Source organism: Hakea prostrata, chromosome 5 (genome assembly GCF_041222555.1).
Source record: "Hakea prostrata isolate BN-2017 chromosome 5, UWA_Hpros_2, whole genome shotgun sequence".
In the NCBI taxonomy this organism is placed as follows: domain Eukaryota; kingdom Viridiplantae; phylum Streptophyta; class Magnoliopsida; order Proteales; family Proteaceae; genus Hakea; species Hakea prostrata.
In genome coordinates, this window is record NC_142604.1 from 6,494,216 (window position 1) to 6,508,523 (window position 14,308).

The following is a 14,308-nucleotide window of genomic DNA, read 5'->3' on the forward strand; positions in this document are numbered from 1 at the left end:
ATAGTAGAGAGGACCTCACTGATGAAATCCCAACAGATAGAGTCGAAGGCCTTGTGAAGATCCACTTTTAGGAGAGCGGCCGGGGAGTGGGAAGCTCTGTTGAAGCCCCGAACAATCTCCACGCAAAGGAGAATATTATTCGAGATGCTACGGCCAGAGATGAAGGCAGATTGGTTGGGGCTCACAAGAGAGGGGATAACCTTTTTGATTTGATTGGCTAGGATTTTGGAGATGAATTTGTAAATGACATTGCAGAGGGAGATAGGGCGAAAATCAGAGAGGGAGGAGGTTGGGGTTGCTTAGCAACCAAGTTTCCTTTTTCAGATTCTAAGTTAAGTTGTGATGGGACCCTAACAATCGGGGTAACCTAGTTTGAGTCTGAGTCCTTTGTTTCAGGCTATAAATAATTTTTCTAGTGTAAGTTTTTTTCAGATGAGATTAATTGAATGAATTGAGTTTTGAGAAAATAGACTTGGGAAGTTGTGGGTTCCTTGGAAGGGTGACCTATGGCTGGGTTTGATTTTTGTTTCTGCAATCTTCAAGTTCTTCTTCTTCTTCCAGCATTCAAGCAACAATGGCAGCCATCCTTCACCACATACAAGTAAGTACAGCCCCTTCCCCCATCATTCCAGCCCCTTTCCCAAACCCTAGAAGCCATCCCCATCTCCTTCTTCTTCCCACGTTTTCAGATCCCACCCCAACTAGTACTCCCTCATTCCAGCCCCAAAACACAACATTATACGTTCTATAGGATGGCCCAAGCCTGCTGAACAAAGATCTAATCTCAGTTTCACCATAACAGCCCTAGTTTTAGAGTTGAAAATTTTCTGCACTTCATCTTCCTTGAGAGAAGTTGCAGAATTTTTTTGAAATTTCCAGAAAAGCCTTAACCTTTCCAAACTTAATTCCCTTCTCTGAAACAGTTTCTAATCTGCAGTCTAGTAGTTCTACTACTTCTGAATATTAGAGGCAGCAACCCTAGCCCCTTCCCAACCGTAGTTGAAAATCTTTACCAAAACCCTAACCCTAGCCGAATTCTAATTAACCAAGGATTTGAGTTTCAAATCTGAAATCTTAAACAATTTCAGATCTGAAATAACAAATCCAGCAGCCTTATAAACCCTAAATCCCTTAGCCAAAGCCTTCAGAAACCCTAATCAGTGCTGTTTTTTTATTAAAGAGGGTCCTCGCTAACAAACCCTAAACCTGGGTTTACATCAAATCCTCTCTAGGGATGGATCCACTCTAGGTTATCACACAAAGACTATTTATAGGGAAACCTAAAAACCCCAACCTCCATATAATTACAATTTTGTCCCTGTACAAATAATTGACCCGTAACTTGCCTAATTACAAATACAACCAAAACCATAATTTTATGGACCCGCATAATACAAGACACGAAAACCAAACAGACATATACAAAAGTTGTGTCAATATCTAGTTTTTAATGATATTATTATCATGTAATCTTGATTTTCTTCACTCTCTGTGGCATCTCCTATAAGGTAGTGGAATTGATTTCTCTTTCAAAGATGGCATTTTCCCCTTTTTTGGTATGAATTGCAAATCATGAGAGAAAATCACGAATGCTGAATTTGAACCAATCTGTTCTGTCTTGAATCAAGTGCACACACTTGGTAACTAACTAAAGTAAGATTACTAGATAACCAACAAACCAATCGGGATTGCGAATTCTATTCAAGAAACTACTTGAGTGAAAATAGAAGCAACAAGATTTTGGAACAGCAGGAGAGGTTGGAATTAAGAGAAATAGAAGAGTACGCAGCTTAATATGAGATGCAAATACAGGAAAAGGGATATGCCAGTGGAAAGTAAACCTTGTCAACAAAGACCTCTTAGTTGCTTGCGTGGAAATATCTGTTTTCAGTTCACTCAATGAAATATAAAACCATTTTTTATTCCTTATAGAAATTTCAAGGTATAACATTTTGCTTTCTACTGGCAGTATGATTTTAATCCAGTTTAAAAGGGAACATTGTTATTTAAATTATTCTGACTGAAACTATTTCATTTTGTGAGATTTTGGGGATAATGGTTCAATTATGAGGGCCTCCCTTTGCAAAGATCTTGCTGAAGATAATCCATTTTGTTTACCAATAACATGGAGTTTCCATATTTTCAGCTAGTTGTTTTTCTGTAGTCGTCCAATTTGCTTTCATCTTTGGTAGAAGCATTGTAAACATTATTCTCCTTTGTGGAGAGATTGGCTGGGGTCTCAGTTGTGTTGAAGTCCTGTGATACTCAGGACTCCTGGTCCTATTGGCTACTGATGTAACTAGGACCCTCCCTCAAGAGAAGCCCCAAGAGCCTATAGAAAGGAGAGGATTGCAGTCCATACCCATAGTTCTATAGGAAGGCCGAACCATATGGGGGGCAATTTGGTCATTTTGTCACCCCTTTTGAGTCCAATTGGTCTGGTTAGATGCAGCATAATTTTAGGAGTCCAAATCTACTTTTACTTTGTTATTTGCATTCTTGTTTGTCAAGTCATAAATTAGTCCTAGTCTAGGTAGGAATCCTAATTAGAGAAGGATTCCTTTTGTTGGGTCCAGAAGGTTAGTAGGTACCCCAGTCTACTTTTATTTTTGAGTTTGGATTTGTCTTTGTCAAGTTATTGATGAGTCGTAGATAAGGTAGGAGTCCCAATTAGAGAGGGATTCCGTTCATGACAGTTCACTTCTTAATAGGACTCTAAATCTACTGTTATTCTGTAAGTCGGATCATTCTAGGTTGAGTTATAATAGAAATCCTTGTTGGGATGGGATTCCTTAGTCCAATTAGAGTCCTAGTTTGGATCACCTTTTTGTGTCCTAGTGTGAGTTCAATCTTGTAAGGCTATAAATAAAGCCTCTCTAGCATGTAAAAGGCAGATTGATTGATAAATAAAATTTGAGATTTGAAGGTGCAAGTGAGGAGTTGTGGGTTTCCCTTGGAGGGAGGGAATACTTGTGGTTGCCTGTGCTTATTTTTTTTAGCAATTGTAGATCTTCAAAGCTCCCATTCCCTTCAAGTAAATACAAAGACCCAACCCCCAGCCCCTACCTTCACGTTTCTTCTTCCCTCACTTTCTCGGCCCCTTCTTCCCTTCTTCCCCTTCCTCCTAGCTTGCAGCAACCCCTCCGGCCCTCCCCACCCCAGACCTTAATTCTCCCAATCTGAATCCCTTTAGGAAACCTCTTCCACTCCCCTCCCCTAGCTTTTGATCCCAACCATAGTCCTACCCATCCCCAACCCTAGGAAGACTAAATCCCTTCTTCCCTAAACCCTAAGCTCCATATCCTTTAATTAATTTATTTATTTTCTAGGATTTTTCTTTAGTTTTTGGACTTTTTCTAAGACCTAAAATTTAAGGTCATATCTACGGCAATCTAACCGTTAGGTCTGTTCTGAACATTAGGAACCTCATCCCCCCAACCCTAATGACCTTCCCTCTCAATTTTGGCCCAATCATACCAAGTTTAAACCCTAACTCTTTGCTGCCCTAGATCCCCAAAAGCCCTGCCTTCTTTCAGTTAGATCTTTTCAAACTCTTCAACCAAAACCTATTCCCTTTTAGAATTATCATCCCTTACTCGCCCTCTACCTCTCAACCCTAGCTCTAGCTACCCTTAGAAACCCTAATTCTAAAAAGCCTAATTTTTCTAAATCCTAAACTTGGAATTTAATTCTGAATTTTAAATTACAGAAAAGGTTCAGACTTGAATTTCATAACTGTAGCTGAATCCTTGCCTATCCTTTTCCTATACCCTAAATCCTGCAAAACAGCCCTTATACCTAAACCGCAGGTAATTATACTGTTGGTTCACTTGACATGATCTTGAATACTGGCCCTCAATTTGGGGGACAGATCAGCGACTCCAATGAAAAATCTGTCCTTGCTATCTCCTTATTAATTTAGGTTTTATTCAATATTTCAGTCTTCTATTTCTGCCGCCACTTAAGTAAGGACAGACTAGACCTTTTATAGTATTTGAAATAATATAATTCTGGGGCTTGCCATAGAGAGATTATTCCAATCCAGGGCGCCCTCATTTCTTCCAAGAGATTGTTCCCTTCTTCTTCTCTGCTCTTAATCTAATCATAGGTACTTACATTCTAACAAATTGTAAATTGTATTCCTCAGCCAACCTCTTGAATAGACATCTGTAAAGCTTTGACTCCCTTTGATGGGATTTCCAATACCTTGACCCATATGACCTTCTCTAAATCTTTGCCCATTGGATCTAGTCCTGCGCCTCCTTTCTTTTTTCCTTGATCATTGTCTCTTGCTGGTTTATTTCTTACAAAATTTAGTATCCACCAAGGTCCTTTCTTCTCTCCTCTTCTCCCTTGCTCTGAGGTTCTTCTTAGAGTCTTCAGTTTAAAACCGATCAACACCTCAGCCCCTCCATCTTTGGTGGGTGCATATCTTCGGAGATGGACATCCAAATCTCGCTCATCAGACATGATTTGGAATGCAATCTATTTTGATGTCTCTTCTAGATTGTTGGCTGATCATGTCGCTAACCAATCAAAAATAAAATCCTATACTAATCTAGCTTGTAGAAAGTATGGGGTCAAACTATGGGGAACTAAAAGGCTAAGTTACTAAGATTGAATTCAACAAAACTAAATTTAAATTAAATCTATGAATACGTGAAGATCTTTGGGATTTCGAATCCCCAATGCTTTTCACTAACCGATATAATTCTATGCTTCAAAACAAATTAAGGATGGTCTTTCCTAGATATGCCCTATCTTTGCAAGACTATCGTCCTTCGAATAAGCAATGGTTCATCTACATCTCAAAGAAAAGGAACTAGCTACTCATTATAACAAATATCATCAAACAAATAAAGATGAGAGAGAGAGTTTGTGGTCTTCTTCTTGATCAATGAGAGAGAGATGCGATCCAAGATCCGTGTTCGCCGTCTTCTCTTCTCTGTGGCTGGCTTCTCTTTTATGTATCACACACACAATGAATTCCTCCTCTTTACCCATCAATTCGACCTTTATTCGTTCGGATTCTGGGAAAACTCAAAACTAGAAAGTTGTAGATATTTTTGTTATCTTTCTATAGCATCTTGAATCACTGCAATTCGAGTTCATACAAGAGAGATATTCCCAAAATGCTCAAGGTGGGTCTGTTTACACGATTTTCAGATCTTATTACCAATTTTATTCCTTTGACCTCCACCTGTTTCCAATTTAGCTAAGATTCATGCTCTCCTTGCATTAATTTAGTTAGATCTCAGCATTCATGATTTCTTGGGCAGCAAGATTGAATCCCATGATTTAATTTTAATTAAAATCCTCTAATATATTTGCCAACTTTGCTCCACATTATTTGTAATAACCAAAATCACCTTATTCTTGAAAAAGACACAAAAATACTTAATTAGCTCTCTTTTAATTAAGTAAGGGAAATTAAATCAAATAAATAATGCTAAATGCATGCCTATCATTAGCTATCCCCCACCCCTTGTTGAGGATACCCCAAGGAACAAATTCATTGTTGTCTCCTGGGGTCTTAGCTCTTCTTTTCGGTCTTCCTCTTAAAGACCTTGTTTCCTTCTTTTTTGACGTTTTTTACTAGAATTATTTATTCATCCAAGAAAAAACACCTCAGCTCCTCCATCTCCAAGTCCAAGTTACCCAATCGACTCACCTGTGACTTTGTAGAGATCTCATTATCTTCTCCAAGACTTTAATCTCTTCCATCTCCTTCATCTTATCCTCCATTTACCTCTTTGAAGCTCTCTTGGGTCTTCGTATCTATCTTTTGAAATCCCTAATCTTTCTTTTTGTCGTTTCCGAGACTTCCCCTTTTAACTTGAGATAATTACAGTTTTGAGACTCAATTCTTGATTAGGTGGCCCATAGAAAACCCAATATGATATTTTTGTGACCTGGGTTCTGCATCACACAAAGGTTTTGGAGTATAATGGAGAAGGGTATGTGATTGTGTCGCTAACCAATCAAAAATAAAATCCTATACTAATCTAGCAAGCAGAAAGTACGGGGTCGAACTATGGGGAACTAAAAGGCTAAGTCACTAAGATTGAATCCAACAAAACTAAATTTAAACTAAATCTACTAATTAATGCAAAAACGTTAACTATGAATATGTGAAGATCTTTGGGATTTCGAATCCCCAATGCTTTTCCCTAACCGATATAACTCTACACTTCACAGCAAATTAGGGATGGTCTTCCTAGATATGTCCTATCTTCGCAAGACTATCGTCCTTCGCCGAAGCTTGGCACCCTTAGTTTGCTGAGCTATAGAACATCTTTGGCCAAACTCAAACACAATCAACTAGAAGATATAGAACAATCAAATTAATGAAATAAACATGTTTCATCTACATCCCAAAGAAAAGGAACTAGCTACTCATTATCACAAAGTTCATAAGAAAAATAAAGATGAAACATAGGGAGAGAGAGAGAGAGAGAGAGAGAGAGAGAGAGAGAGAGAGAGAGAGCTGTGGTCTTCTTCTTCAGCAATGAGAGATGAGAGCCGCATTCGCCGTCTTCCTTTTCTCTGTGGCTGGCTTATCTTTTATGTCTCCCGCACACAATGAATTCCCTCTCTTTACCCGTTGATTTGACCTTTATTCTTTAGGATTTTGGAAAAACTCAAAACTAGAAAGTTGTAGATATTTTCAATATCGTTCCATAGCATCTTGAATCACCGCAATCCAAGCTCATACGAAAGAGATATGCCCAAAATACTGAAGGTAGGTCTGTTTACCCGATTTTCAGATTTATTACCAATTTTGTTCCTTAGACGTCCACCTGTTTCCAATTTGACTAAGATCTTACTTTTCATGATTTATTGGGCAGCAAGATTGAATGCCATGATTTAAAATCCACCAATATCTAAAATATTTGCCAACTTTTCTCCATATTATCTCTAATAACCAAAATTACCTTATTCCTGAAAAATACACAAAAATACTCAATTAGCTCTCTTTAATTAAATAAGTATGGGGAATTAAATCAAATAAATAATGGTAAATGCATGCTTATCAGTATGGTGCAGCTGCAAGTGGCCCAGGCCTGGATTAGGGGCATAATAATTTTGGAAAAAATAATTGGGCCTGAACCTAGCTGAGTTTCCCCCAATTTGGTTCAAGATTAAATCCAAATTTGGCTCAACTTACAACCCCAAGAATAGATACTCCAAGAAATTGAAGAGATGGATGAGAATGTGTCAGATATTAATGAACTCTCATGATTTATTAAAGGGAAAAGAAACTAGGACTTAAAGTTTTTTGGTTTAAATGCTTAATGGAACACTGATGCTGTATTGTTGCTATAGATAATAGCATAATATTCCTCTTTGGCATTGTTTGTTTGATGGTACCGAGACTTGAATCTTGGAAGGATCCGTTTGTCTAGGCTCTTTCATCTAAGATTCTTTGTGTTTTTATTTTCATATAGTATGTAACCTGGTATTTCGTAATCGTCTGTATGTGTCCCCTGGAATGTATTGGTACATAATGTGCTGCACTTTTACTATAGCCTGTTTTTCTTGGGCTTTCTATTCATTCATGTTCATTCACTCTGATAGTCTTTTCTTGACAGAGTTATGATTTTGATCGAGATTACAAAGATGTTGGTATTGCGAAATTTACTACTAAGTCATTTGTCGTGAGGAACTGCCTGCCTAATGCAAAATCTGACATGCTATTATCAGCTTGGAATCCTCCTCCTGAATGGGGAAAGTATGTAACATATCTTATTTGATATTTTTTATTGCATTGTACTTGTTCCAGCTTTGTATTTGTGTTTCCTATCCTTTTTTGTTGTTTCAGTGAGTATTAATTCTTGGTTTTATGGTTACAATATTAAAAGAAAGATCAAGACACATGTATTTTGCTGCTCTTCTTCATGGTGCCTTGTGATATTCCTGGTGTTGAGGTTAGAATGTAGACAATGCAAGAAAGCAAGAGACCAAGAGAAGATAAGACAGAACAAGGTGAGACGAGAGTTGGAGGATGAATGAGAAGAAAAAGAAGCAAAAACCAAGAGTTATGATGGTATAATGTTGTGTGTTTTGAGAGTGTTCTCTTCCATACTTCTCTTCCATACCTATTACTTTACTAACATAAGATATGGAATTGCATACTAGATGCGAAAAGTAGAAAGGGCAAAACAGAATCAAGGCAAGTAAATAAACTAGTTCCTAAAGTGCACTTGCTGCATAATTCTAACACTTCCCTGGAGAAGAAATGTGACACAATCCCAACTTGCACAAAGGGTACTTACCTGACGAGGAGAAATCACTTGGTGAAGATTTCAGCCAGTTGATCACCTGTTTTATTGAATTTCTCCTTGATGAAATGTCAGTCTGCCTCAATGTGTTTTATCATATCATGTTGCACAAGGCTGTATGCAATACCTATGGCGGCCTTGTTATCTCAATAATCCCATACTCTGCCGTTGCATTTGATTCCTTCACAACTGGTTGTTTTTTGCTTCATGTGAGAAGATTACCTATCACAATTTTCCAGTGTTCCAATGTGGACTGCTTTTTAGAGACTAAACCAGCCCAATCCGCATCATTGTAGCCCTTAGTTGTAAGATAATCATGCCTAACATATAATAGTCCTTTCCTATGTTGGATTTCAAGTATCTGATAGTACGATACACAACATCCAGGTGCCCACTCTTGGGGGCATGCATGAACTAATTCACCCCCACAACTGCAGTCAAAGGGAGGTAAATCAGCTTCCAAGCCAACCTTTCGTGCTTTCCTGCATCAACAAGAGGAAGAGCATAGTCTTCTTCCAGTTTTTAGCTCAATAGGAGAACTTGCTGGTTTGCAGCTCAGCAGCATCTCTATTTTTTTTATCAAGTCAAGTACTAATTATCCTTTGTCATATGCTGATTCCCTTTTTGGATCTTGATACTTTAATTCCCAAGAAATACTTTAGTCCTAGATCTTTAATTTCAAACTGTTGGCCAAGTAGGTCTTCAGTCTAGCAACCTCAGCCCTGTTATCTATTATTACTTCAATTTATCAACATTAATGAGAAGGACCGTGATGGTAACATACTTCCCTTGGTAACTAAAGTCTGGTTAGCTTGGCTCTGGGATTACTCAGTCTTCATAGTGTCCTATCTAAACCTCAAAAATCAAACCTTCAGGGACTGTTCGATACCATATGGTGCCTTTCTTGAGAATTCATGCTTTCCTTACAGTTAAGATAAAGTTGGGGGCAGGTGGAGTTTGTGTGTACACATCCACTTTTAGATCAACATGGAAGAAAATTGTTCTTCACATCTGACTGATACGGCAATCTTTATTGGCTGCCAATGACGAGAATCTTCTCTAGTTGTGTTAGCCACAGGAGCAAAAGTCTTCTGTTAACAATTCCAACAATCCTATAAACCTGGTCGTATCCTTTGACCACCAACCTTGCCTTGTATCTCTTGATTTTACCATCTAATTAGCACTTGACTGTGCACAATTAAACTCCTCCTTACCAAAACAGACACCTTAAAGCTATTGCAAGGAATATGGTTCTGAAACCAATTCATGCTCCAGGATTTGATGTAACGTCGGGCCCTGATGAGATCTCAATCAGACTCAGTGGGTAAAAGCCCCAAAGATGAGGCAGACTAAGAGATAATATAACCAATTCCCAAGGGTCCCTGGGAATGCTAGGTATAGCAATCCAAATGTACGATGAAGATGTTTAGGAAGAAGGAAACCGCTCATCCAGATTTGTTTACCTGGTGTTGTAGAAGGGACTTCATGGCTTTTTGGGTGATACCCACCAAGATGTCCATGTCTTGGAGCCCCATATAGTCCTCAGGTCTGATCTCGTAGAGTTGGTTGGAATACTAGAGCCTTTTGTTGTTGAACAGGTTGGATGCATGTTTGCAAACTTAGGTTCTGGCTGCAGTTTGAAATTTTGAAATTTCACTTAATTTTGGTAGTTTCGGTAGTGGCCAAAACGAAATCAGTTGAAGTATATTTCGTCAAAATTTTGGACGTCAAAATCTCAAAAAAAAAAAAAAAAAAGGTAAAATGCTGAAAATTCCAAGGGGTTGTACCATACAAGGCTTATGGCTATGGATATGGATATGGTGAAGCATATGGTGGTTTATATGCTAATTCCAATAGCATGTTTGCATATGGATATAGAGATGGATCAGGTTCATCATTTGTAGACTCCATCTTTGACTATCCATCAGCCAGCACAACCAATTACGCCAGTCCCGCAATCAAGTCACAATCCATGGCTATACGAAACATTCCCTACAATAGGATATCTATTTTATGTTGATAATGCTACCTATAAAAGAGCAGTGAGTCAGTGACAGACCATATGGATAAATTTATCCATACCATGTCATGTCGTACTTATGTCCAGTATTCATACTACTCCTCCATGAGTCAAGGGATGGATACAGCCCGACACAACAGCTTTTATTAGATTAGACAAGGTCTCACTCCTTGTGTATATTTCTTATTGTGGACATTTGATATCTTGTATGATTTATCTTATTCATTCAATTATTGTTGTACATCATTCATTTTAATTTTTAACCGAATACTAAGTTCTACACTTCTATTTGTATATTGAATTCTTCTTGTTCTTGTATTTGTTGTTGCATTTCAATAAAAAATTTAGTATTGTCTTGCATAATATCCATAATTAAAATGCATGTTCCAAACTTCCAATTTTGCCTGCATACAGTCAAGCATGTGCTGATCAGGAACACCACTTTGGGTTAGATTTGAGGTAAAAATAATACTTACATTCTGTTTATTGGTCTCAAATTAGATTGGACACCAAAAAATGCTAAAAGAACAAAACAAAAACCCCCATTGAAATCTGGTACATCGCCGAAATTTCGGCGAGATTTCGATGTTTTGCCGAAATTTCACCTAAGAGCAAAATGAAATGCTATTTCGAGCATTGGTTCTGGTTGATTTTGTTTTGTCTGAAACTTACCAAAATGGTGCATTTTTGTCTACAATGTGGACAACTAAATTGATTAAAATATCTTCAAAATAATTTGAGGTCCTTAATTCACATTGTTATTTTGTCTTGGCCTGGTCAAAAATACTGAAATTTTGGTGACTTCTGAAAACTATGGTTGTGTCATCCCCTTTCTTTGCCTGTCCGTATTGCTTGTGTTGCGACTTGGATGTGTAGTTGCAGGTAAGGGTGGCCAGGAAGAGGCAAGTGTTGGGAGTTGGGGATGGAGATGCAGGCAGGGTGGAGTTGTGGCCATGGGGTAGTGGTGGTAAGAGAGTAGAAGCGGTATTTAGGGATTTGAGTTACTAGGGGAGGAGAGGCATATGGTTCTTTTTATGGGAAACAGGAAGAACAAAAAAAAGTGGTTTGGTGGTAGGGGGAGTAACTTTTGGGAAAGTATAGGGAGAAGGAAAATTCCCTTAATTATGAGTTTTTTGTTACATGACTTTGGACGCCAACAACCCTAGCTAAAAGGATCAGGATGCAACTTCTGCTGGAGTATGGCAGTAGTAGAAATGTGGACCCTAAAATAGAAGTGTTAGAAAACAAACATTAAATAATCAAAACAGCAGCTGAACTTGAACAAAGAAAAGAGAGAAGAAGAAGAAGAAGAGAAGAGAGATGAAGAACTAGTAGAAGAGGCTTGTGATTCTTGCTTAAGAGTCTAGAATCACAGAGCCCTTTTATTTATAGCTTCTAATGAATCTAATACAACTTGAGAGACAAGTAATTGTCCTCTAGAAAAAAGGAAACAAAATATTACAGCTTTAGTAACTTCCTAACTCCTAAAATAGAAAGTTCTGAAAATAGAAGCTACCACCAAAATAGAAACTATGCTTTCTAAAAACTCTCAAAACTTATGTAGCAAGACTCCCACATTAGAAATAGAAAATATAATAAAAACAATAGCCTAATACTGTTCACGTGAACAGTAACGTGAACAGTAAAACTTCTAATTTTACGTATACTTCAACAAGAAGACTTGTTTGTAGCTCCTATGTTTTCTTTATTTTGGAATTTCAATGCTTATTCTTGTAGAAATCCAAAGCTTGTTGACCTATTAGTCAATGTTATACCTGTCCTTATCTGTTTCTCGGCACATGAACAAATAAAATATTTTTCTCACAATCAACATGAATCATCACACGATATCTGTCTGTGCCATATTTTATACATGCAGCAACTTTAGTGGTATACTCTCCTGTTTATGTTGTACTTGTATCACATGCAATGTATGAATTGTGACTTGCTGACTCTTAAGAAAGTGTAGCATGTCATAATTCCTTTATTTTTGGTAGCTTGATGTGACTTTGAATTGGAAAGATTACATACTCGAAATTCTGAATTTCTGATCATATATTTTTCTGCTTTGTGGCTTTCAGAAATGTAATGCTTCGTGTGGATGCCAAGCAAGGAACTCCGAAGGATGGGAACTCTTGTATTGAACTTTTCCAGGTCCATAATTTTCTTGTTTCAATTTCTTTCTGTACCAGATATTCTTGTTTCATTATGATGACAAAGAAAATAATGTGCCTATGTCTCCCGAAAATATAAATTTTTAAGTATTCAGTAGTAACTATTGCATGTTTAGGAACAAATTTAGCATTTCATGGAATTTGGGGATATACCGGTGTATTGACTTTGTTTGTTATTTGATACTGATGAAAAGCGTAATGTTATCAAGGTCAGAAAACCAGCAAGGAAGAGGAAAACAAATGCAAGTGAGAGAGAGAGTCTCAGTTAGACAGTACGCCTACAGTATGACTATGGCCCTCCTCTACGGCTTATATAAAAGAAATGTCGTACGTAGCCAGGGGCCAGTGCACGAGGTTGTCGTGTTTACCAGGGTTGGGGATGGTCAAATATATGGAGCCTTAACCCTGTTTCCAGAGAGGCCATTTCCAGGATCCTTTATCACTTTAATAGTAAGTACAAATATTTGGTTGCAGGCCCTAGGTTTCAACTGGCTAGAAATAGGGATTTGGTTGAAACTGGTCAAAACCTAGCATATTTTGTTGAAACTATCAACGTTTTGAAATTGGTCAAAATTTGGTATATTTTTTAACTCCCCTAAAGTTTTGTCTTGGTTACTTGCAACACCAAGATTTGTTAACTCTATATGAAGAACTTAATATTTCAAATTTTCAATCGCCTAAAGGGACAAAAGTTACATAATCTGATTCCTTGGAATAAGATTACCACCACCAAGTCTCCCATATCCAAGAGTTAACTTGGGATCTTTGGCACCAAGAGCCCAATCAGTATCGGTGTAACCCACAATATCAATGTATAGGATCCTCCTAATTGATTGACTACTAAAGTTCAAAATCTCACAAAATTAAATTTTGGATATTTCATCCAAGCCAAAAGAAGATTTCATGTCAAAATGAAAAGAAGTGCTATTTTTTTAGTAACTATGGTCTAAAATTGCTCTATTCTGTCAAAATTTTGATTATTTAGTCTTTTCAGTTTGGTATTCCAGCATTTTAAACCACAAAATGGCCAGTTTTGCTTTATAGAAAAAATATAAAAAAGGTCATACCTAATGCACAAGGCCCCCACATTTTCATTGTTGCTTTGCATGCTATGACATCATCTTATCTTTCTTATACTGCAGGTAGAGATCTACCCACTGAAGATACATCTAACAGAAACAATGTACAGAATGATGTGGGAGTACCTCTTCTCAGAAGAAGAACAAGACTCACAACGGCGGCAGGCAAGCAAAATTTCTAATATTTAATGTAATAGCAATATACTATCTTCAGCTGCAGAGCGTACAGTAATGACTAAGTCACCTTATGAAACATGCAGGAAGTTTGGAAGGTTTCAACGACTGCTGGGTCTAAACGTGTTAAAAAAGGCACATCTTCACATGAACCAACAATTTCAAGCAGCAATTCAACAAGAGAATCTGATGCTCCATCCAAATTTAGCACCTCTGCAGCATCTGCAATTACTTCTGCTTCCAATCAGTCTTCTGGCTTAGTTGATTCTTCCCAAGTGAGTTTCCCGAAACCTTTAATCATCAATTTAATATGCTGGCCAAAGAGCAATAAGGGACTAAATTGCCATTTGAATTATTAAAGTGGCCCTTGTATTCGGATAATTAATAATTAAGCTTCATGGAAGAGGAATAGTTTGGATATCATTGATAGCCACGTACTCGATGAAATGAATATTGTGTGGATAGTCTTATTGTGATCTATGGATGTTAAAATGTTTTTAAGATAAATATATGACTTCTTCTTATACTCTATTTTTGAATTGTATTTTTGAATTTGTACTATTCATTTATTTCATGGAG

At 37.5% G+C, this 14,308-nt stretch overlaps 1 protein-coding gene across 2 annotated transcripts in view; it reads left to right on the forward strand.

The window, feature by feature from the left end:
- SAB (HYPERSENSITIVE TO PI STARVATION 4) overlaps positions 1-14,308 on the forward strand; it is a 90,857-nt gene that overhangs the window by 55,665 nt on the left and 20,884 nt on the right. For both annotated transcript variants that reach the window (XM_089155467.1, XM_089155468.1), the window contains 4 exons: positions 7,593-7,732; positions 12,384-12,456; positions 13,619-13,720; positions 13,816-14,004. In XM_089155467.1, coding sequence (XP_089011593.1) covers positions 7,593-7,732; positions 12,384-12,456; positions 13,619-13,720; positions 13,816-14,004 — 504 coding nt within the window. The remainder of the gene's footprint in view (positions 1-7,592; positions 7,733-12,383; positions 12,457-13,618; positions 13,721-13,815; positions 14,005-14,308) is intronic.